The sequence below is a fragment of the Corvus hawaiiensis genome, chromosome 13 (assembly GCF_020740725.1).
Source record: "Corvus hawaiiensis isolate bCorHaw1 chromosome 13, bCorHaw1.pri.cur, whole genome shotgun sequence".
Classification (NCBI taxonomy): Eukaryota; Metazoa; Chordata; class Aves; order Passeriformes; family Corvidae; genus Corvus; species Corvus hawaiiensis.
This window is the reverse complement of record NC_063225.1, coordinates 17,299,124-17,324,128: the sequence shown is the minus strand read 5'-3', so window position 1 is coordinate 17,324,128 and position 25,005 is coordinate 17,299,124. Positions and strand designations below refer to the sequence as shown.

Genomic DNA, 25,005 nt, shown 5'->3' with positions numbered 1-25,005 from the left:
CAAAGTAAGTGTCTGGAGATTTATATAATATATATATGTTATTTTCTGCAGTATACCAGCTTGGAAGCCAAACTCTGCCAGATTGAAAGTAAATATTTGATCTTGCTTCAAGAAATGAAAACTCCTGTTTGTTCTGAGGATCAAAGTCCTGCTCGTGAGGTCATCACACAGTTACTGGAAGATGCCTTGAAAGCAGAACCTAGTGAACAACCAGAACAGGCATTTTTGAAACCACACCTGGTCAGGTAATTTGTTCCTATTAAATTAAATGTATGTGTGTCTTGGCTAGTGGGCTCTATTCTAATACTGGAAAACAGACAATGAGGATATATTTTCACGTTCGGGTTATTTATTGTATTTCCCGTCATGAATGACAGAATGGTCATGAAATCTTTTTAGCTGTAAGAATACCGATTTGTTGAGGAGTACATCTGGTGCAGGTGGAGATGCAGATTGAGCTCTGGGTGGTCTTATCTGGGAGATAAGGGGCCATGAACTGCCGATTCTTTACATAAGAAAGGCCTGGTGGCACCAGCCAGGGGAGGGACACTGGGAGACAGCAGGAGCTGAGGACTCAGGAGGAAGAGCGAGACTTTCAGGCTTGGACTGTGAGGGGATAAAAGCCCCGGGATTCCTTTGTTGAGGGCGCTTTGTGGCACCAGCTCGGGCTGTTTCTGTGCCTTGAATAAATTCTTTTATGGAAAGAGGCATCTGAGACTCTGCCGAGGGAAGCCTCAGGTGGAACTGGTGAGGAAACCTGGCCTGGCTGTGGGTGTGGGGTGTGCAGGAGTCCAGCGGGGACCGTTGGAGTCCTTTGGCCCCAGCAGTGACAGTCTGTGTTGGGAGTGTGGCTGCCAGGGAGTCTCGGGAATGGTCACAGTGGGAAGTTTCACTGACACATTTATTCATTAATTGAGATACAGTATTAAACTTAGATGAAGGTATTGCTCTATGGCTGCTGAAGGTGAGCTGCTGAGGAGATGGGTACATTCAAACTCGACCATGTTCTTAAATAAATTGCTTAATTTGTGTAGTAATATATACAGGAACATGGCCACCAAGTCTTTTGTATATGGAATTGTACAAGTAATTGTTAAATGAAGAATATACTTCAGAAAAATGTTTAATAATAGTTAAAATGTAAGAGCTGTGGAGAGTGGCTTTGAAGTAACTCTATGGTGGGGACTTGAGAGCTTCAGAGCTACTGAACATATCTTAAAAGCCTTTTTTCTTCCTCTCCATTTCAGTGAATATGATATATATGGTTTTCAGACTGTCCCAGAGGATGATGATGAGGAGAAACTAGTAGCAAAATCACGAGCTTTGGACTTGAGATCACTTTCACTCAGTGAAAATCGAGAGATCTCCACAGGAGTGAAGTGGGAAAACTATCTTGCAAGCACAATGAATAGAGAGATGATGCGCTGTGTTGAACTGAAGAACCTCATTCGGTCTGGAATTCCACATGAACATCGTTCCAAGATGTGGAAATGGTGTGTCAGTCTCCATGTCAAAAAATTCAAGGACAGCACTGTTCCTGGCTACTTCCAAACCTTGCTTCAAAAAGCTCTGGAAAAACCAAATCCTGCATCTAAACAGATTGAGTTGGATCTCTTGAGGACTTTGCCAAACAACAAACATTACTCCTCCCCAACATCTGAAGGGATCCAGAAGCTGCGAAATGTGCTGCTGGCATTTTCCTGGAGAAATCCTGATATAGGATATTGCCAAGGGCTCAACAGGTAAGATTTTGCTAGTCCTGGGTAATAACTATGCAGTGAAACACTTAGTGAGCCTTTCAAATCACATGTATAGCAACATGGTTTCGAACAGCATTTTGCCTTATGGGTTGTATGCTCATAATTTATAATAAACAAATAACTATCACATTTTTTAAACCAATGAAAATAGTTGACCTGGATAAAAAAATTTCGTAAAATCAACATGGCATCAAAACTGGAACTGGAATTAACTCATAAGAAATTAGCTACTTAAATGTAGTATTACATTGACTTCATGTCAGTTGTAGGGGATTGTGTTGATTTTTTTGTGCAAGAATTTGTTAGGTTTTTTCTTCTTTTAAAGCAAGCAGAAAAAAAATGCTTGAAATTTTTTTGTATTGTTAAGGCAACAAATTTCAGCATTTTCCACCATTGTCTTCAATCAGAATTGCAGAATTAAAAGGGGATTCTTGTGTTACAATGCAAAGAAAAATTCTGATTCACTGCAGTTGGCCTTTGCCAGAATAGCTTGCTACTTGGAGATCTGTAGTAAAAGAAGGGTGCTACTTGAAGCAGGTGTGTTAGTCTAACACCCTGTCTCATCCCTGTGATGTAATACTATAGATGTCCATTTGTGCACTGTTTTATGTACTAGAATAGGCTTTTGAACTTAGAGCAGCTTTGTCATTTGAAATTGTACTGAAGTAGTAGTAGAATAGAGGCAATGAGTAACACAGAAGAGGTGGTGAGGCGGTGGTGGTAGCAGTAGTAGTAATATGGAAATCTCCACCTAACACCCTTAGAATAAACATCTCCTTTCTAAACTAGACTCTGTGTTTAGAGAGCTCTTAAAATTGGTAGCATCAACACCTCAAGAAATTCTTAGAGCAAGCTTTTGCCTTTCTCTGTTTTCTTATTTATCTGAATACAAATACTTGGTGTGGCTGAGAAGGCATGTCTTTGCCCCATCTTAAACTTCATTAAGTTTTGCTGTTCAGTGCTCTGCTGTTAATACATTTATCCCTGCTGAATAGAAGCAAATACTTCAAGCTTAATACAGCTTGTGATACTATAATAGTCTTTTTCTCCAAATAAACTGATTTTCAGGTTGGTAGCAATTGCACTTCTGTACTTGGAACAGGAAGATGCTTTTTGGTGTCTAGTAACAATAGTGGAAGTTTTCATGCCTCGTGATTATTATACTAAGACACTGCTGGGATCACAGGTATGTGCTCTGCCAGGATAGAGCCTGGTCCTGTAAGCTGCAGCCAGTCAAAAGCTTTCCTCTGCAACTGTCTGATAGGCCTCTTTGGTGGGGGGACAAGAGTGGGGTTGACAGGGGTGGGTTCCAGGCACTAGGGCACTTGTTTAGACAAGGACTGTAACACTGAGATGGTTGTTCAGTGTCCTGCTTGGAGCTGCAGTTCTTAACCCCCCTTCTCATTGATAGCTTCACAACACTGAGCTATGTTACCATTCCTTTCCTCCCATTTGGGGGCATGGTGGTGCTGGGCCCTATGGGAGGGCTGGGGTGAAAATGCATTTGCAGTGCTGTGGGCAGTAGCCACTGTAGCATTCCTGCTTCTAGGTTCTGCTCTTGTACAGGCTGCCTCCTCCAGCCCAGGGTTTGCCCAGCATGTTCTCTGTTCCTGTGCTCCTGCACCAGTGCAAACACTGGTGGCCTGTACCAGAAACACCCCACCTCTGCGTGAGGAGCCCTGTGAGACTGGGGGTGGGTTGAGAAGCAGACAGGGGCAATGTGCAGTGGTGTAGCTGTGTGTGCTTTGGGTGGATCTAGCTTGGAAGTGTTAGCTAGACAGTCCTGGGTTTCCTGGTTACCTCCAGAAAAACTTGCGCTTACAGACTGGTAACAGCCCTGCTTTGAATGATGTGCTGGAAAATTGGAACAATAACACCCTATTTGTCATCTCTTTAGGTTGATCAGCGAGTGTTCAAGGATTTAATGAGTGAGAAGCTTCCACGACTGCATGCTCATTTTGAACAATATAAAGTTGATTATACTCTTATCACTTTCAACTGGTTTCTTGTGGTGTTTGTGGACAGTGTGGTTAGCGACATCCTTTTCAAAATCTGGGACTCCTTCCTCTATGAGGGACCAAAGGTGAACTGAATGGGCTAAGTTTGTTCATTTGTTACCTGATAAGGAAGTACTGTGGTGTTACTGAGTGCAGGTTTGGAGGAAGGTTGTTTTGCAAAACTCTGTCAGTTAAAATGACCCGGTAGGGAAAAAACAAGGGAGGAACTGTGCATAAATAGCCATTCAAAACATTTTCCAGCATTTGGAAATAGAGGCTGGTGCAAGGAAGGGAGATTAAAAGGGAGATGTGATGAGGACTCAAGTGCAGCCTGTGCAAGTGGAACTCTTGTTTGGAATTTATAAAGATGACCATGAGACTCGGTGTATTCTGTACTTTAAAAGAACCAAATATTGTATGTATTTTTATCAGGTAATATTCCGATTTGCCCTGGCACTTTTTAAATACAAAGAAGAGGAAATCTTGAAGCTGCAAGATTCAATGTCCATTTTCAAGTACCTTCGCTATTTCACACGCACCGTCCTTGATGCCAGGTGGGTAACTCAGACTGGGGTGGTATTGAAGGACTTGTAGTGGGCCATGGGAGATGTCTGTCTTGTGGCTTTGGTGTTGTTTTCACCTAGATCCTAATTCAGATATAAAGCAATTGGAGATAAAACCAACTGCTAGGATTTGTCATGAGCACTTGCACCTAGCATAGACAAATCAGAAGTGATGAAGGCTTAAATAGTAATTTTTAGGTGTGAAAGAGATTACCTTGTTTAGCTGTTGTGTCATGGTAGCAACACGTCAGAATTTCAACTATAGGTGAAGTTTCTCTCTGCATTGCAGATGTAACTTGTTAGTAAAATGTTTTATGATAAATAAAAACACATCCTGGCTCAAGCATTAAAAATGTGAGCCATGTCCCCCAAGTCTTAGATAGCTTACACATGGTTAATGCACAGGCTACTGCCACATAGCTCCAGCTGGTTTTAAGATATACTTGGAAGCAGAGGATAAATACAAATTAGATACTCTTCTGGTATTCAGTCCTTGCATACGACTTACAGTTTGTAAGTTAGGGTCTCGTGTTTTTAGGTTCCTGGTTTCAGGACTGTAGAGCAGCAGATTAATCTTAAAAAGAAAAGTCATATTGGGATTGGTTTAATGTCTGAAAATGTTTTGCACATCTTTTGAAGCTCACTAGTTTTCAATTTAGAGCAAAATTGTATATTGAAATTTGAGATGTTTGTTTTTAATGTAATAAATTCCACATAAATTTAGGCATATACTTTGACTCCTGCTGCAAAAGCTTTATTATTTTTACTTCTTGTGTTTCAGTTTTGACTGGAGAGAAGTTAAAACTGAATAATCTTGTGCTGGAAAAGGATTGCTGGGATTTTTTCTTTTTTTTGTTCTTGCCTAATTTGAAAAGATTATTGATGATTTGGTGATGATTTGGCTTTCCATTCCTTTTCCACTTATGGAAATGATGTCTTGATTCTCCTGTCTCCTTACTGGTGCTGAAATAACCTCTTTAAAAGACTTCTAATACTGCTGGAAGAGATCTCATTTTGGTGTTAACAAAATGAACTAATTCGGGATCACTGGGAGATGGGGAGTTCAAGTGAGGACAGAATTCAGTACATCAAAGATAATTGCACTACAAATATGCTCTGTGCTGATCTGTAAATCTCTGCCTTTTGGGGTTTTTAAGAGTGGAAGTAGTGGTGTAGGGCCACCTAGGGAATAAGGATTTGCCTGCTAGGACTGACAAGACAGGATTCAAGCTGCCTGGTTTCTTATTCTGCCATGCTTGTACAAGTTTTACAGCATCAACATTTGAGCAGTACAAAAGCACGTAGAATGAGGTTTTTCCTGATATGGGCAAAAAAATCATCCCGTTGTAGAGGAAAAATTCAGAAATAGTTATTTGTATAGAATTCATGGATGTTCTGAATCAGTTAAAAATCATTCTGCACAAAGTTTCTAAGTTCAAGCTCTGTAGTAAGAGAAAGGTCTCTACAGACATGTGCATAATTATATTCTAGTTACAGGATGTCATAGTTGAGTGTTTCTACAGATCCATGGCATGTTGTGCACAGGTAGAGAACCTGTTGGAATATGTTCTGTGTAGAAATAGCAGGAAATCATTCCTTGATTGCTCAAAAACACAAACCTGGCCTTAAATCAATTGTCCAAATAAGTTTTCTTAATATTTATTTCTGATAATTCAAGTAGAATAAATATTCCAGTTCCCCTTTTTTCCTTAGTAAACAATGAGATTTTTCTGGGTGTAGATCAGCAATAAGGATGTAGTTAACTCTTTTTGGACTGATTAGACTGACCAGTTGCTGGGTTTGCTGGGACTGCAGGATGGTATGATGCAGCATGACTCTGCAAGGGGGCTGGATCCTCTGTGGTGCTTTGCTGTGTGCCCTGATAAGTTTGACTTGACACTGGCCCAGAGATCTCTGTGCTTCAGCCAGCAGAATCCCAGAGCATTCTCACTGTGTTGGAAACTTTGGCTTGTCCATGTTCTCTATTATCCTTGTCCACATTTATGTTGTCCCAGGCTTAATCTGGTCTCTTAATGGTCAGGTTATCTTGGTTAACTGGAGAGCTGACTGGTTTGGGATTGAAGGAGCTTCAGTGGGTTCTGTGGAGGAAGTTATCCAATCTGTAATGGGTAACTGGATGTACCAAGTATTCAATGTAGCCAAGGAAGCTCTGATTACCCAAGCTTTTGTCTTCTACTCAGTGTTGTCAAGACTGTGATCTCTATAACAGAGTTTACAGGTGGCTTGGGGAACTCTTGAGCATTTGATAATACTTTATCACTTGAAATAACCTTAAGCCTGAGTGCTTTATAGAAATTTCTTGCAATATTGATAACATCTGAGACCTGTTATGTGTGAAATAGACCAGATACATCTGACATACAATAAAAGTCGATATGGATGAAGTTTAAAACTGATTTAAAACCCCACCAAATATGAATTATTGTCTTCTAACATTGTGTAATCTTGCAGGAAACTGACTGCTATTGCTTTTGGAGACCTGAACCCTTTTCCCTTACGCCAGATCAGGAACCGCAGGACCTATCACCTGGAGAAAGTGCGCCTGGAACTGACGGAGCTGGAGGCCATTCGCGAGGACTTCCTGCGCGAGCGGGAGACCTGTGTAGAAAAAAGAGACCTTATTAGTGATGATGAGGAGGATAGCTGAAACTGCTTAATATAAACTGTTCTTTGGGATCGTGACCAAAGTGAGTTAACCTCCAAAACACTTTATTAATCCTGTTAAACAGAATGTAAACTAGTCGCTTTTGGAAATATGCAGGACAGATTTCCAAATCCCAGCACTTTCAGAAATACCACTTTGTATGGAGGCCAAACACTTCTGTTTACATTTATGTTCATGGAATCATTTGTAGAGCACTTAATATCTGTCTCAGTTTAGTCAATCAGCTGAATTGACAGTTGTTTTCCCACAGTGCACCATTAATACCTGGATGTGAAACAATAAGAAAAGTCCATGCTCTGTTACATTCATTGCCATTCTGAGTTTAGGGGTTTTTTGATGTAATCATGTTTTTTGTAGTGCAGGCTCAGTGTGAGAGGACGTCATATTTCTTGGATTCAGGTTGGCTCAGTCTAGCCATTCTTGAGGTCACTAACCAGAAAAGCATGGGATGAAGCACAGAAAGAACTTTCACATTCCTTTTTCTTTCCCTGAAGTGTCATGCAGTGGATCACCAAACAGAACACTTGAATATATGTACTCTAAAGGTAAAATAAGCACCTGTTTTTGTCTCTGACTGTTGTGTACTGAAACAGTGGTAGCAAACATCATTTCTACTTTTCAGGGCAGCTGTGTTGATAAAGATTGTCATTAATGTGACCAGCATTAGAAATCAAACTCTGCTTAGTCAATTTTATTTGTATTCACTTTTTTTATTGCAATGGTTCAAAAAGGTCACAGCCAAACTCCAGATATTAAGGAAGAATGGAGCTTGTCACAGGAGTACCATGCTTTAGTAGCTAATTTTTTGTGTATCTGTTGAAGGTTTGTTTTGTTACGGTTTTTCTGTGCGGTTTTTGGTTGGTTGGCTTTGTTTTTTTTTTTTTTTTCTTGTAATTCTTCTTCCTCTTTAGGACCTAAGGTGAAGTCTTGTTCTTTAGGAAGAAGCATTCTTTCTGCATGATTGTAGAACTATTGTACAATAGTGGTAGTGACAGGGTTCATAAAACAAATATTTACCAATCAATCAAAGGATCCTATCAGTTGAAGGTTACAACATGCACATGGGAACTGAAGATCCTTTTCCAACAGAAACACGCAATATTCTCTCAATGTGCTCAGCTTTACTGTAAGTGTTGGATGCACGTCCTGCAAGACAGGGGTAAGGAACAACATCTGGTCCGTTGAGCTGTAGTGTTTCTGCTATTGGAAGTGTGACTGCGGGCCATTCTCTCTCATTTGGTGACCAGCAGTGTTCATAAATGGTTCTGGGGAGACGGAGGGTTTCTTTTTTGCTGGCTATTCTCTGGACTTTTGCAATGTTTTTTCTTGAACTGTTGGATCTTCAGAATATTGGATTGACTATAATGTGTCATGATAAAACTAGTATTCAAATACTAGGCAGCAAATCACTGAGCTCTGGGGAAGCAGTTAATTGGCAAAAAACCAAAACTAGTCATTGGGAAGAGTCAAGTTCATCAAGCTTGTATTTTTCGTGTTTTGTTTTGGTTTTCTAGAAGTAGTAGTACTTTATTTGGTATAATCATGTAACCATTTTAGTTAGTCAGCTTAAGTGTGTGCAGAGAGAAATCCTGCTTCTGTTTCACAGCACTTTTTAAAAAACTCTTTTTAGGTAATGTAGTTGTAGCTTTCTCCAAGTAAGCATATTATAAGTTAGTTTATATGGAAGGGAACTATTTAATCAGAGGTGAAGTTGTAATTTAGAGAACTACTTTTGATATAAAATTTATGCTTCCTGTATGATACATAATTTTTAGTTAGCCAGCAAATCCTTGCCCTTGAGGGACTGATAGTGTGATCATCTTGATTTATCTGTTATTAGTCTTCTAAAATGTCCCCTACCTTGTCTATTGTAAGCAGTAGTTGGGGTTTTTTCCTAATTCCCTAGTTACTCTTGGTTGTGTACTGGAGGGCAAGGTTTTGATATTATTGCATGTACTGTATTCTTTTTCTACTTACAATCAGTATTTGAATACAAAAATGGGACCAGGTTTTCTAATTTCCTAGTTATGCTGTCTTGGTTTTGAAAGAGCTGGTCTCTAAATCAATCTGTAATGTAGGCTTTTTGTTTGTATGTTTGTTTTAATGTTTTTTTTCAAGTGTTAAATGATTTTTTTTTTAAGGTGAAGATCTTCCCTTCAGTGACCACAGTTGAAATAGTAAGGTGAAGAATTCAGATGTTTGTACCTACCCTATTCCTACAATCTGTTATTCTTCGGCTTTGAGTCTTTACTATGAACTAGTCCTCTGACTTCAGGAGATGTTTTCAGACTGATTCCACTGAAGTCTTTGGGTTGTGAAGATAAAACTAACTTTAAGGCAACTGTTCAGGAAGTTCTTGAGCTGACAAAACATGACCTGCAACATTACAGGACCATTTTTTTCAGAGTTGTGCTGACAGTTCAGTTTGTGTGCATGTGTTGCTGTGGTTCATTCTATTAAGTTGTTACCGGTTGTACAGTAAAACTAAGTAGCTCTGTTTCTTCTGCCACGGTGTGACTGTAATCAATGAATGTTAGGAACCCTGTGGAAGTTGTGTTGTCTCTGGGTATTTTGTCAGCTTGCAAATATGAAATGAGTTGATGCTGTTATTCTGAAGTTCCCAACAAGCTGTTGGCTTCATTTTGTTAAGCCTTATTACTGATTTAGTGATGAGTTAAAAGGTCAAAAAATTGCAGAGGCTTCTCACCTCTGGCCACTAGAAGTCTCCATGGAACAAAAATAAGATGCATATAGCGGGAAGTAACATCAGGGAAGTTTGCCTTGCTTGCTGTTGCAAATGTCTTTGGGTGCCTTAGTTTTCTAGTGGTGCTTAATCTGGTAACCTTAGAAAGTAGTAACTTGTTAGAGACATGCAGGAAACACAGGCAGTATTTAAACCTGGTGAAACCAGGCCAAAACACGGTGTACCTCAGTGGCCTGCCAAAGCTGAACTGCATGGAGACCAAGAGTTTGTGTGTGAACTTCTGAAGCAGTGCATGAGGTTTACCGTTCATGCCAGCAAGGTAGTGGGCACTTGACCTGTTCATGCAAATAACGGCTGCCAAGCCGATATTTTAACTTCAAGGCCGTGCACATAATGTGCAAAGAGTTCCTCATGCATGGTTCCCAGAATATGTGATGTAACCCAGACCACTATGTTGCATCTTGCAGAATATTCCTCCATCTTCATACTTGTGTGCATGGCTTCCCAGTGAAACTTTTCATTAGTTGTTTCAAAGGGTTTATTATCTTCTGTTAAATAGGCAAAAAATTGGTGCACTACACCTTTAGTTATTAGAACTGCACAGTATTTCAGCTTGACCTGTACATGTGTACAGGTAGTGTTATCATCCAGTGTTATCCCATTGTTTGGTGTTGTTCTTTTTACCAGTTATGTAATCAACAAAAAAGATTTTTCTGTTGCCCTTTAGGTATCTTCTGTGAGAGCTTCTTCCCTTCCCCTCAGTCTTTGTAAACATGGTAAGATATTTCAGAAGAAAGGGAAAGATTTATTTTTTTCTTTCTTGTATGACATCAGAAATGAATGAATGGTCTTAAATTTGACAGAGTTGTATGTTCGATCACATAACTGAGAAATGGCAAATTGTTTAATTTAATGAAATTGTGTAGCTGTTTAAGTGACTGTTCCCTTAAGTGCCATGTTAAAAATCAGCAATATGCGGTACAAGAAATTTGAATCACAAACATAAATGATGTTATCTTCATAAGGATTGATGTAAAGAAAAAATAAATTGTTTATTACTTTATAGATTGCTCTGGTTCTTTTTTTTTCCCGTAACAGATGGAAATACCTGCAGGTGCCATCTGAACAAGCCAGTGGTAGAGCTTGTACTTTTGTCTCATAATGAGGTCTGAGAGAATCTCTATAAAGGAACATACATGTAAATTTGGCTTTGAAGCATGAAGATGTGAACCATAGACATGTTGCAAGCAGGTGATGCTGACTGGGTAAACTTGTGATTGGTGTCCTTAAGTTTCCTGGGAGAAGAGGGGAGGGGAGATAAAATTTGCATGAGCATTCAGAGGAATTTTCTGAGTTCACACACTTTCTGGGAAACATATTTGTATGATATCTCCTGACACCCCAAAAGCTTCTTTAGGAGGCTGGGTACTGATGTTCTGCCACAGTCTTTTGTAGTCAAATAAATAATTTCAGATGTTTTTAAAATTTAACCTAGTACTCAATTAATTTGGAAATCAAGTCTCAATATCTGTCTTTCAGATATGAATTTTGCATTTTGGAGTTGCTTGATTCCCTTAAAGAGGCTTGAAGTACCTAACCTACTTCAGATATGTAACTTAATAGCTAAATGTTTGTAAGGGAGGAAAAAATAAGAGTTAGGACAGGACTGTAATTGCATATCCAGGCATATCTTTCGTAGCAGAGGTGAATAGTGCACAGTTCTTGTCCTCTGGCTCTGCTACAGAATGGCAAGCTGTTTTAGGAGTAGATATTGGCACAGCTGGAAATCTGTTCAAAGGGGTTGCAAAACAGGATAGAGATCAGCAGTTGAGGCAGAACATGACTATGGCCTAAAGACCTCCTGTCATCTATACTGAAAATTTTAAGTCAGAGAAATAAACAGAAAATTCTGGGAAGAGAGTGCATGGGGAGCAAGGTCCTCACTTGGATACTTGGCATGTGTAGCTTGAGTAGGTTGTGTTGCCCTAAGCAGTTGGTGGGGCCTGTAAAGAACAGCTGAGACTCCCATTTGCTCCTTAGGACTAAGCTTGAAGCATCTGCTCTCAGTGGGATTGCAATAAGGATGTGAATGTGGCTGATGTATGTTAAAAACCTGGTTCCTAAGAAATACATAGCTTAGGATAAGCTGGCCTACTCTGAACCAAGACCAGATACCTGCAGAGTTTCACTGTGCTCTGGGTGCATCAGAGATGCAGAGAACACACTGAATCTGCTGGTATTACAAAGTATCAGGTGTTCCTTTTCTGGGATTTTCAGAAGTGCTAAACATAGCTTCCTTATCTGCAGCTCCTTGAACTCAACAGAAAGCAGAATCCATGTAGTGCTGAAGCTTTAGGAATTCCCACACATGAAGTATGTTCCCTCAGATAATGCAGAGGAAGGGCGTGCTCTGCCTTGGAAACTTCCCCCCTGAAAAAGAAGGTAAAAGGTTCAATCAGAAGTTAACAGAGTGGTATTTTCCATGATGATCTGCTGTATAAGCCACACTTGTCTACAGTCCAAGGATGTCCACCTGTAGTGCCAGGTTTTCAGAGCATGAGACTAAGAAAGCAAAACTCAGGACTATATACTGAATGTGATTTTAAAAAACATGGTTATTAAAAAAATATATATCCACTAATTAAAACATTCAATACTAGAATATGCCTGGTAAACTAAGATGACTTTGGTCAACAAAGATTCCCCTGGTCTTGAGCAGCTGCATCCTGCCTGTGTCTCTCAAATGCAGTGGACCTTTGGTGTGTACAAACCAGTTAGGTTTTGCAGTGAGTTGTCCCTAAGATGTCAGGTTTGAGCTGATGAATGGAATCAGTGATGTCTTCAGGTACTGTGATTGGTGATTAATCTAAGACTAAGCTATTTGCCCGTTTTAAGAAATGCAGGTGGTGTTTTTCTGTATTTAATCCTGGAACTCCCCCTTTGGAACATAAGGTATGGGTTTCCTACATTGTCACTTCTAAAGGAGGGTGGCAAATACGTGGCTGCAGCGTTTACTGATGCTGCCTACTTGAAACACTGCTCAGGTTTGAGTTTTCCTTTCTGTTCTTGTCCTGTATGCACATAAAAGCTTTTACCTTCATCCAAAGGAGTTAGAAAGAAGTCATGAGTTAGTGTTTTAAGGGTGGATAACTACAGAACCATGCAAGAGCAGCATCCTACTTAGGTACAATCTGTATTTGGGCTTGCAAACCCTATGAACATGGCACCAGAGGTGGAATTCAATCTACCCTTGCTGCTCTTGGAAACCTTCATTCAAATTGAGGTTTTTTGGGGTCTAAGGAGAGCTTGCCCCAGTTTGAGAAGCAGTTGTAGCCTCTCAGGGTGTTTTGTTCCCTTCCTTGCAGCTAGAAGCAAACAAAAGCAGTGGCCTTCCTCAAGTGCCCTTTGCTCTGAGAATTTTGTAGTATGATTGTTGCGACTTCCACGTGATCACATCCCGTTGTATGACTTAAGGTGAGAAATTAAATATCTTTATTTCCCTTTGAGAGAGTTCTGAATGCTTCCACTGCCCTTTGAAACCTTTACTATTGCTCCCACTTCCTGTTCTCCACCCTGTGTAGTATCAGATGCAGCCACTTTCCTTTTGGAGTTGGGAGAGCTGGGTGGAGCTTGTGCGCTGTGAACACCACTCCCAGGGCGGGCAATCAGGGGCACGGTTCAGTCCTCTTGACTTGGAACAAGCCAAGTTTCTTTTTGACTGTGATAATAAAAAGCACTGCCTTTAGGCACTTGCCTAGAATAAAATCACTCTTAAATTTATCTATCTTCACACCTTATGGCAAAGGAAAACATCCTGCTTATGTATGATCATTTGCCATTAGCTTTGTGTTACCTTAATCACATGGAGGATTGGAAGTGAAGGCAACCTGGCACTTGTATTTTATTTTGAAGGTGTGAACAATCCCACATAATTTCTCATTAGCAAATGATGGATATTAACTTGCCCCGAAGAAATGTAAGGAGACCTCAGAGTGTTTACTGCAATTACTGTCTGCCAAATAAAGGGGGAGAAAATCTAGTTTTACAGGTTTTGGGGATGTCTTTATGATAGGAGAGTGAACAGATTAAGGATGTCATTGTTGGAAGCCAACACTTGGGCTAAGGCAGCTTGGGAAGCGGGATGGCAGAGGTTTGTTCTCGAAGTGCATGTTAATGCACCTTGAGCTGCACAGTGAGGTCTGGGAACCTGTGCTGTTCTTGGTCACAGTGGTCTCTTGAAACAACGGGCAATTTCACTGGGTAATGGTGAATTTCAGACGACGCAGTAACCAATCTAGGCTTGTGTTTTGGCTTGTATAGAATATAGAACAAGGCTTATACAACTTAAGTGCCTCCGCATTGGATTTGCCTCCTCAGCCTTATTTTCTTGGTATTGCTTTCACATATCCTCTGTCTACTAAAGCAAGGAAATCGGATTCTACATCTGAGTTGTTCCCCAGTCAGCCTGGGTGAGCTGTGTCGGTCTGGAGGGCTTTGGACTGGCCCAGCATGAGCTGTCTGCATCCCATCAGGGGCAGTGCAGGGCTGGCACAGTCAGGGTGGTGCCGGGTGCCCTGGAGGCTGCATCGGCCCCCACACTCCCGTCCACATGGCATTGCTGCGGTCGGGGCGATCGGCCCGCTGCCCCTGCGGCCAGCCCTCTCCTCACGAGGCTGCCCTGGGCGGAGCGCGGAGCCGGGCCCCTCCCTCAGCCCTCCCCCCGGGCCCGGGGCGGGCGGCAGGCAGGGCCCCGTGGCTTCTCCGCCCGGCACGGCCCCGCCGCCCCCTCAGCCTCCGCCCGGCCCGACCCTGCGCGCACCGGGAGCCCGGCGGACGCGGTAAGTGGGCGCTTCCCTCTCAACTAGCAGCGCCTCCGCAGGTTCCTCTCTCCATGTCCCTCTGAGTCCGTCCCTTACGCTGAGCCGCCCTCGCGGCGCTCCCGCTCCGTGTCCCGCCTGTGTCGCGGTTCAGGGGCTGCGGTGTCGCGGCCGTGCAGCCCCTCTGGCCGGGCAGCTCCGGGGGTGCGGACTCTCGGCCGCTTCACGGTGTCTGCACAGCCGGGGGGGAAGGCAGCTCCCCGCAGCACCCCCGCCGCGAGCAGCTGTCCTTCATCCCCGAGCAGGTCCCACGGGGGCCGGGGAATGCACTTCCAGAAGTGCCCCTGTTGGTGTTGCACGCCTCTCAGTCTGGCGCTGTTCTGTCCAAGGCCATCGGGGGCGGTTAGTCCGGGGTTTACGCTCAACTTGCTGATACCATTCAGCAAATGCTGTGCAACTTCCATCGTGTTTATTCCGTAAATTCTCTCCTGCCTTTTCCCTCAAACAGCTTCACTTGGGTTTCTTTACACCTGTTCCTCTGGCTAGTGATCCGGGGGTCCTGGAGCAACACAGCCCGGTGGAGGGGACTGGCCTGGCCTGGCCTGCATCTTTGTAGAGGACAGTCAAGAAGGAAGATGTGAGTTAGAGGGTGAAAATGTGTGGCAATTGCTCCTGCTTTGACTGATCGGTCACCAGCTGCAAAAGGACAGAAATCGCAGTGCTCACCTGCTTAACTCGTGAGGGAAAAGCTCAACTCTGACCCTTTTCTGAAACATCAGTTGGTTTCAGACTTTTCTGTGCCTTTCAGTTGCTTGTGCAAGAAACATAGATTGCAGAGACGAGATCTCCCTTGACTTTGGGGCAGTGATGTGAGTTATGTGCAGCAGTAATCCTTGAAGGCGCCTCAGGGACCGGGAGCGGGGCTCTGCCCATGCCGTGCCAGCGAGCCTGGCATTGTGGGTTTCCCCTGCGCCCTGAGTGTCCAGGCTGTGTTCCCACCCAGCTCATCGTTAAGGCACGCCAGGCTCTGGGATTCCTGGCCTCGGCTGGGAGCTGGAATTAGCTGCAAAGCCAATGTGGTTGGTACGTGTGCTTGGAGGCTTGGAAATACAGTCTTGGGTCATTTGCCACACATGTAATTACTGCAGGGTAAATCTGGGAAGTCAGAAAGGGAGCTCTTGAGAGTTAGTGGCGGGAGCAATGGTTCTATAATGGGGCTGAATTGCTCAGATGCTGGGTGTGTTTTGTGTTTTTTATAAACAGGTAGTAATAGCTGCCTCAATTTCCTGGTAGAAAAATTTTTAGGCTACTGTTGTTTTCTGACAGGGAAATACTTCAGTACAAATAAGTTTTGCTGAAATTAATAGAACTTTTAACTGGGCTACTTTTTTTGAAAGCAGAGGGTAAAACCCACTTGGGTTGTTTGGGGATTTTTTTGCTGTTGGAATTGTGTAGTCTTTTGTGTGAAAAAATAAAAGAGAAAGAAAGGTGAAAAAAGGAATGAAAGTGAAAGAAGAAAATACTTTAATGCTTATAAAAATCTGTTTAGTTTTAACATAAAACACCAAAACTAGAAGACAATATACCTTTAATTCATTTAGTGGGTTGGGGTTTTTTGGGGTTTTTTTTCCCACACCATTAATTTAAAACAGTCAGGTTTTGATTCTAAATTGGTTTTGGTAATTTTTCAGTATTATAAAATATATATAAGGGAAGTTTTTACTTTGGTCCATTCTAACAGGTTTGGGATTTTGGTTTAGTGTAACTAATGTTTTGTAATATAAAAGCATGTCACAGGGAATGCCTTGGTCACTTGAAACTGGTTTCCTTAGGACAGAGGATACCGTAAGGAAAAGAAATGCGAGGCTGTTGGCAAGGGAAATGCTCCAACAGTTTTGTTCTCACCTCTGTTTTCTGTATTCTGCTCTTGTTCACTGGTGGATGGACATTTATCGTGTTTGACATGTATAAACCAGTCACTCATTGTCACGTAATTTGGTAATGACAGGCTAATAACTTACCTGTGCAGGGAAAACTTCATTAGAGGAGAGAAATAGAACTTACATTCTTCTGCTCCTCTTGAGGCGGATTCTGTCACTCTCTACAGAAGAGTGGGTTTCTGTAGATTGATGTCCTGTACGCACAGCACAAGCTGCACTAAAAAGGCATTTCTGTACTGCAATAAGACTGTCTATATCCAGGGATTGTACTGATGTAAAGTATATGTGTTTAAATGGATGCCTTAGAGCACAATGGGAAACTGTGATTTCTTAGGGTAAATATGATCCTATTTTATGGTAGGGCACAGTTTAGGAATGTGAGGAGATGAGGCAGGACGTGTTTCTAGTGCCTGAAACTGCCATCTCAGAGGCCTGTATTCTATTTCTGGGTTTGCTACAGCTTTATTACATGTCCGTAGGAAGATCATTCACACAGGATAAGCAATGCTTTGCTGCTTTGTGGTATTTGGCCTATGTAAAGGAGAGTTGAATACAGCAGTAAAAGGTGAAGTATTACATTCTTATACTAAACATATACTATACTATGGAGTATCATTATGGAAACACGGTAATATAAATGCTGAGTAGAAGCTGGCCTTCATATGAAAATGCTCACTGTGAGGAATCCCAGAGCAAAGAGGTGAGTAGAGGAGAGGTGGCCCCAGTGTGGCATGGCTGAGGAATAGACGTGGCATGTTCTGTAAAAGGACACAGGAGCTCATGTCATCTGCTGAACTTGCCATGGAGCAATTAAGCTCTGGTCTGATTCAAAACTCACTGAAGCAGATACCTTCATCACCCTGGGTTTAATGAATTCTGGTGCAGATCCCAAGTGATGGGAATGGCTCTGACTCACTGAACTGTGGTACTGCTTGGGCACATTCCCCTGAAGTGTTAACATAAGGTGTGTATCAGGAAAAAAAGTTGGTTGTGGCTCTTTCCTCAGATCCTGAACAACTTTTTTGTCTGAGTCCAAGATGAATGTCCGTCCATCTCTAATTTTGTCTGCCTTCACTGGCCACCATAAGAAAAATCACCACCTGACTAGGGAAAAAAATTAAGGCATTCGTTCCTGCTTTGATGTACTTGTGCTTTGTACTTGTAAATGGAGTCCAGCAAAAACCTTGCAGTATAAGAAATCTTTGAAAGTGAAATCACCTTAGTTTCCTAAGAGCAGGGTATAATATCTGAGAAGGGTAACATTCATGCTTGTGAATGGCACTTCTATTCCAGATTAATTTTAAGCGTGTGAAGGTTATCTTTTGTTGGCTTACCCCATTGTGCTGTTCCAATGACAATTGCTTTGGGTCATCAAGTGTATGATGTATTTTGCGCATTTGCTGAGTGTGGCTTGGGTGAAAGGCAATGAGGTTAACATGAAGCGACAGACATGGGAAACACCAATGCATCAGAGGTACAACTGGGTGTCTGAACACCATGCAACAGTTTTGTCTTCAGCCTTCAAAAGCAAGGCTCTGGGCTTGAATGGGTCCTTTGTGGGAGATTTAACTTACTGGTTTGACCTTTGCAGAAATGGGTGTAAGTTAAGAGATCAGCAGAAGGGATGAGAATTTCCTGGTTGTTTTTGCATGGATTCTATGCACCTGCAGAATCAGCTGTGTTCTCTGGAGGATGCTGGGAGATGAGTGAACTTGTCAATCAAACATTAAGTGACTGTGTTCACAGAGGCATTTTGGGTGGGTTCCCCACTCTCAGAGCCATCTTTTTAACTTGCTCTTCTGAATGGCAATGAACTCTTTCTTAAAACAAAGACTTTTTAGGTGTGTTTGCATTAATGTTGTTTATAATCATGTACCTTGAATTCTGATGAAGGGAGTAGTCAGCTTGAGGATTTACAATCTTTGGGCAAGTCTCAGCAGCATCTCTTATTACCTGGGCATTTTCCTGTGCTTGACTTTTTCATGTGCTCAGAATGTAATCTTGCAGTTCAGGAAGAGCAAAAGGTTTGGGGTTTTCAGCAAGGCTTGTCTATGTCCTCTGTTTGCATTTTTGAAGTCTGTGAAGGCTGAACTCAACCACCACTTCAGAAAATTCTGCTTTGAACAATTGCAAGCAATATTATATAAACTTAGTAAGGAGCAAATAGTTCAGAGATGTCCTCATTCTTGTAAATATGACTAAAGCATTTATTGACTGTGGTTTCAAGCTCTGGGCAATAGTGGTCAGTGATCTTTCGGTGAGATTATGAAAGGTTGCTTGAACAATACAGTAATTTGCTTACAAAGTGAAATTTGAGTTGCTTATTTTCATTGAGGAGAAAAACAGACATTTTTGTACCAGGCATGGACATGGTTTTGGGAAGGAAATTATTGAGCAAGAGAGTAACTGAACAGTTCACCTGGCTTCACCTTGAAAAACTACAAAAATATAGACAAAGCCAGGATAGAAAGTGGAAAAAAAATAACCCTTGTTGCAATGCATCATGCTCACCAATGCAAGTGTTGGTTTCTACAGTGTATTTTAATAGTGTGGTGGTTATCCTGGGCTTCAGTGTCACAACCTGTGTGGTTTCTCTCACTTGCCTTGGGTAGCTGGATGAGAGACATCATTGCTGAAGTACTGTTACACAGGAGGGCAAGGGAGGCCCATTTGTCTCCATTGCAGAGCTTTGAAACTGGGGTTTGATCAGGTTGGTAATAGAAATACAGCAGCCTCAGAGCCTTTGAGCCATCCTGTGTGCAGTGCAGACCTCCAGCAAAGCCACTCTCGAGAGTATGAAAGCCACTGTTGAGGGATGCCTTGCACCTCCCTCTCCTCCACTGAGGCACCTGCAAATGTGTCATGAAATTGTCACTTCTGACATGTGGCAGAAACCAGTGTGTTTGGGTCATGTACCAGCTGCATGTCAGTCATGACACACCACACCACGCCTGTCACCCCAGAGGTGTGCAGATAAACACCCTTCAGAGAGTACAGGTCACAGTTCTGATGTATAACTGAAATACTTCTCATCTGACAATGGTGAAGCTGTGGCTGTAAGTATTGATATAGTAGCCCTTCTGCTTGACATAAAGCAATCAAATAATTTTTCTCCTAATGTGTAGGTTTTGCTAACATCAACTAAATATATATAAATGTATGTAGAAGCGCTAAGTGACTTTCTGTTCCTTTGAAGTAATAGAAGGAGCATATTTGGAAAGGAATTGATACTCAACATGCCACCCATGTATTAGAAGCCAGTGGTTTGTAAAAAGGGTGGGGCAAACAAAGTAACCAGTCTTTTTTCTGAGGTGAGTGAATGACAAACTCTTGGGTGTGTTTTGAGAAACTGTTTGATTTTTACAATGTATTTTCTGTTTACAATAACTGCTTTTGTTGGAGAAAAATCTTCAATTAGTGTGCATTTCAGTTTGACAGGAATACTGCAATTGCTCTTTGGTACTTAGTCCTGTTTTATGGGTCTGCTGATTGATCAAAACAGCTGAATCTTCTTGCAACACTTAATTGAACTTACTTCTAAAGGATCAAAATAGAGCTTTGTTTGCTTGTGAAATATGCTTCACAATATGCCCCAGTCAGGTGCCAATGACTGCTATTTAAAAATATGCAGGATCTGTATAGAGATACAGGACTTGGAAGTCCCCAGTGCATCTTGAAGCAAGCAGCATCTGTGATTCATAAAGCAAAGCACATTACGTTGACAAGCACAGATACGCTGTTGAGTGTAGAGATGTGTGAGAATAACTATATGTCTCAATGTGGTTAGGTTTTATTGTGGTGCTAGAGGCCTTGCAGCTATTTTACATATTCTGATCTAAACAGTGGATATTTGGGCCATTGGGCATAATACCAGTGTTCATCTCCATGGGGAACATCAAGTAGGTCATAACCTGATGGGCTGATTATTCTGTTCAAGTCTATTCTGTTATCATAACATACATTGCTGTGGAGGTGTATCCCAAGGAATAATGTGATTTCTCATCTTCTCATCCAGAGGCAGGCCAGCATAATGCACAGATGCTCCAATGCACCAGTGTGAGGCTTGTATTTCTAGAGCTCACAGAGCTTATCAGCTTAAAAGATTGTGTTCAGGAAACAAATTGCACAGTTAGAGTAATACCTGCAACAGATGCTGCTGGTGTTCTTCTCATTTGAAACATCTAGTGTGTGTGATGGAAGATGTGCTGAAAGCTCTGGAGATGGAATCACAATGCCTTTTTCCAGCACCATGTCTGTGTGCTGTCTTGCCTGTGTGCTTCAGGAGCACTGCCTGACCTGAGAAAAAGGAAGCTCTGCCTCGTGGTCTCCCTGGCTCGGGATCTGTCTGCTGACACCTTACTGAGGGAGTCTGTAATGTTAATTCTCATGCTGGCTCTCTTTAGTGTGTTGTGGAGGCTTTATTGTCCAAAACTTTGTCAAATTATTAGCTAATTGCTTTCCTTTCATTGCATTTGTGTTTCATGGTGTGTTCTGTGCTTCTGGTTAAGTATGTGCTTGGGTACGTCAGTGGGGCCAAGAATCCCTTTCACTTAAAGGTGCTCATCTCTTTCCAGATTTGACCCCTCACTATTTGGCTGAGACTGCTGAATTAGTTATTTTGATTGATCAGTGGTAACTTTGGCCATGAATGAGCTGCAATGGATCCAAAGTGCCTATACCTCAAATGTGTGTTACTGACACTTAGCTCTTGGAAGATGGTAATGAATGTCGTTCTTCATTAATATTCTAGTTGCATCATCCTTGAGCATCAATGAAAGACCAAGTATGGCTTTCTTCAAGCAACAGAAGGTGGAGGACGTTTATGAAATTGGGGAAGAGCTGGGAAGGTAAGGTCGTACTGATGACACCACGTGAATCTAAAAGGTGACACATGGGGATATTTGCTACTCCTTTCTGCGTGATAGCCTAAATCAGTTACAATACACAAAAATAGCAACACACACCTTGACAAAGACTGCACTTTGGATGAGTTTTTTGGTGGGTTTTTGGGGTTTTTTTTAGATTAAATGTGCTAACTATTTTCCCTGTTTCTTTTCTTGCAACTAGGACAACAAAAGGTATGTTTGCATTGTCTTTTATAGATAGGTGTCACCTGTGTCCGTGCTTTAGACTTGAGTTCACCTGCCTGTCCTCAGAGCCAGCTGGGAACCAGGAACCCGTGGTGCTGTCACCACAGACACAGCACTTTCACTTGTCCTGTTGTTTTGAGCAGCACTCCACAGCACTGTTGTTTTCAGCTGGCTCCATCACTGACATCATGTTCATATGTGCCTGCCAAAAAAAAGGTGCATGTATTCCTGAAAGGCTTTACCTCTCAAATCTTCAGCTGGACTGGTTAATGCTTGTATATAGCTTTTAATGTATAAAGGCTTATCTGCAGGTATTAATTGTAGGTGTAATTATCAACTGTTACCGTGCTTAGCCATGAGCACCTGCTTAAACACTGCTGGGTTTGTGAGCTGAATACCACAGGGCTCCCACAGTCACTGAGTAACATACAGTGCTCTGGGTGAGAATGTCTGGTTTCCGTTTTGTGTACAACCCTCTGATGTTTTTCTTTTTAATAGGCAAATAGCTAAATTAGGGCTATACACAGGTTGGCTTCTTTCCCAATGTCTGGCAGTTGGTTTTGACAAACAGCTGTGTATGTGCCATCACCCTTTTTCAAGGGCCAGTAATTGAGTTCCATTAAAACACTCCAGTTGAAGCTGTGTCCCTGTCAAATCTTATTTTTTCACTCTCAGCTACTTCAGAGTTTTTGAGAAGACTTCTTTTAAGGGGAAAGGGGTTGAGGTTTGTTTATTTGTTTTCCATTCCATTCCCTCTTAGGAAGGCCTCAACTATTACATTTTCTGTAACTGCTTACTTTTAAGTATTGCCTAGTACTGAGAGTCTGATGGTGAAAACCTGACAACAGTGAGCAGTAAAGAAATTCAGCATGTATGCAGGGTATAAAAGGTGTGGTTTTAAACCTAGGAGGCCCTAGGTTAAACAGTCAAACTACTAAAATGAGAAACTGGAGACTGAGTAGTTTATTTTTACTTTGGTAATCTTTGGGAATCTTTTGAGATGATGAATATCACTCTCCAAGCTGATGGATATTGGGGATTTTGAGTGGAGAAGTGTAGTTGAAACAATCTGGCAAAGGCTGGCAATTGCTGCTTGAATCAGCCTGAGAGGCTGGTCAAGGCTTGTATGGTCACAGCAGCCCTCCTCTTCTGGCTGCATGTATAATGTCACAGTGTCTTGGTGTATTTTCACTTTCAGGTTTTGTGTGTTAAATGTGCAGTGTCAACTTGGGTCATCATGGCTCTGTATCTCTGAACAGTAACTCCTGATGAGGACCAGTGACAAATGGTATCTCGCTTTGCTAGAAGGAAGTTAACATGCTGGACAGATTGCAGTGACTGATCTTTCCCAGTGCTGACTGGTGCCCTTAGAACCTGTAGATGCCTTTTATTAGCTCACTGTTTGCAAGAAGCTGTTAGTTGCTGACAGGTAGAGGTAGGTTAAAGGATTCATTTATTATCATTCTGGCAGCAGAAGTCACTTAGAAAACAAATGTTTTCAAATAACATCTGTGAAGAGTCTGCCCTGTTCTTGTCCTTCTCGCTGGGTTTGTCACTTCTTGAGAACAAAACTAGTTGTTAACATAGGCCTAGTGCTTGTTCTAGCTGGGATTCAGCCCTGAGATAAAATAGAGGATCTCACTGACAGAGCCAGCACCTGTTTATCTGAAAGTCTTTGCATAGCACTCAGGGAAGGATGCTCCCACCACAGACTGCAAAGGCTGAGCTCTATCTGGTCTGGTGATGAAAGGAGGCACTTCCTGTCATTGTGCAGCTTTGAGGGTGACCACAGCAAAGCTTCTCAGCTCCAGCTGTGTAAAACCCTGCAAACGGGCCGTGTGGGCACTGCCCAGCCAGATCATCCTCAGGATCCCTGTGGAGCTGGAAGCAACTGGGAGGGGGCTTTCAGTGCAGTTGTCTCGTGTGCTGCAGCAGGGGTTTTGCAGAGAGGGGAGCAGGTTTTCCATGGCTGCAGCTGTGTGCTCTGACCAGCTGCTTAGCTCCAACATTCCCTCAGTCTTTCAAATATTAATCTTAGGTATACACTTCTGTTGCTCAACTTCTCCAAAGGGTACATACAGGGAACAATCTGTCCGGCATGTGGCATTAGAGACAACTTGCTGATGGCCTTGTCCATTATATCAGTTCTGTTTGGGAAGCTTAGCATGGCCTATGCTGACTGCATGCAATACTTCAAATATACATATGTAATCATCTCACTTCCCTCAAGATAATACCAGTCACTTTGCAAGTCTGTGGGGAATGAGGTTCTCTAAGCATAGGTGAAAGGAAGCTTAAAAAGAGGACTCTCTAAAGTGAATTTAGCAAATTCCAACATTATAAACAAATAATACAGCTTTAACAGTTTGGCCTGTTTTGAGGAGGATCCTGGCCTAAGCCATTTGCAGGGATGTTAATGGCATGCCAAATCAGTGGAAATACTCCTTGAAAAATGTGAAGAAGTGAAGACTAACTTGTCTTCTTGGGAATATGCAGCAGGTCAAATAACTGCTTGTTCTTGTGGCAAGGCAGGTGACAGCTGGAGACAACCAAGAATGGAAAGTCTTAAATCAAGGACAAAGTAGGCCCAGAGAAAGAACAACTGCCCTGCTGAGCTAGGGATATAGTTTCCAGGAAAGTGGCAGCAATAATGCTCACTGGAAAGCCTTTAATATAATGTTTCAGTTGTGGTTTGGACGGGTAGCTGTGGCTCTCTGAACAGAAAGTGGTGTTGTACAAATGTGCAGGAGCCCTTTCCAGCTGTATTAGCAAATGCTGATGGTGGTGGTAGGTGCTGGAATTTGAGATGTGCAGTGTGATTTATAAAAGGATGTACCATAGAGTCATTAATCTATTACCTAAATGTTGTGCCAGCCAGGCTATGAGAGCTGTTGACATTTGTGCCTTCTGGGTAGTGTCACTGTTACATGTCAAGTTGGGGCTGAGGGTAGGAAGTGTCATGGAGCTTTTTCCAAAGTGTTTTGTGACAGTGCCCATTGAGAAAGTGTGTTCCTGCAGGGTGGTGTGGGCCTGGCACTGCTGTGTCCTGGGACAGTGTCCTGCTGCTGCAGCTCAGCTCTGTAGCGTGCAAGGACTCACACTTAAAAGAGAAAAAACAGACATACCTTGGAGTGATATTTCTGTGCATGAAAGTCTTCCCCTTCCCTTCACTGTTGTCCTTTCCCTGTAGGGAAGGCGCTCTGCCTTCCTCCATAGTGTGGGCCAGCCTTACCTTACCTGCCACTCCAGTTTCTTGCCTGTCTCAGTGACTGGGAGCTGTGCTCATCTCTCATCTCCTGGGCCGGTCAATGCCTTCATGCAGAAAATAATCACTGTGATTTCTGTTGATTAGTTTGGGCATAATCAAGCCTCCAGTTTCTCAGCCCCTGCTGACCTGGGCTGTGGTTTCATGGTTAAAGCCAAGCTCCTTCTTTCATCAATGGCTTGT

General features: G+C 42.2%; 2 protein-coding genes across 14 annotated transcripts in view; both read left to right on the top strand.

Annotated features, from left to right (window-relative positions):
- The window catches only part of TBC1D2B (TBC1 domain family member 2B), a 38,901-nt gene extending 28,128 nt beyond the window's left edge, over window positions 1–10,773 (top strand). For 5 of the 11 annotated variants that reach the window (XM_048317249.1, XM_048317250.1, XM_048317244.1 and 2 more), the window contains 6 exons: window positions 52–245; window positions 1,248–1,742; window positions 2,829–2,946; window positions 3,658–3,843; window positions 4,190–4,311; window positions 6,793–10,773. In XM_048317249.1, coding sequence (XP_048173206.1) covers window positions 52–245; window positions 1,248–1,742; window positions 2,829–2,946; window positions 3,658–3,843; window positions 4,190–4,311; window positions 6,793–6,988 — 1,311 coding nt within the window. In that variant the 3' untranslated portion in view covers window positions 6,989–10,773. The remainder of the gene's footprint in view (window positions 1–51; window positions 246–1,247; window positions 1,743–2,828; window positions 2,947–3,657; window positions 3,844–4,189; window positions 4,312–6,792) is intronic. The other 6 variants (XR_007206488.1, XR_007206487.1, XM_048317248.1 and 3 more) reach the window with 6 other exon arrangements.
- DAPK2 (death associated protein kinase 2) overlaps window positions 6,945–25,005 on the top strand; it is a 49,699-nt gene continuing 31,638 nt past the window's right edge. The window contains exons 1-3 of one of the 3 annotated variants that reach the window (XM_048317254.1): window positions 14,460–14,548; window positions 15,036–15,164; window positions 21,218–21,314. In XM_048317254.1, the coding sequence (XP_048173211.1) occupies window positions 21,253–21,314 (62 nt within the window). In that variant the 5' untranslated portion in view covers window positions 14,460–14,548; window positions 15,036–15,164; window positions 21,218–21,252. Of the gene's footprint in view, window positions 7,029–14,459; window positions 14,549–15,035; window positions 15,165–21,217; window positions 21,315–25,005 lie in introns of those variants that run through there. The other 2 variants (XM_048317255.1, XM_048317256.1) reach the window with 2 other exon arrangements.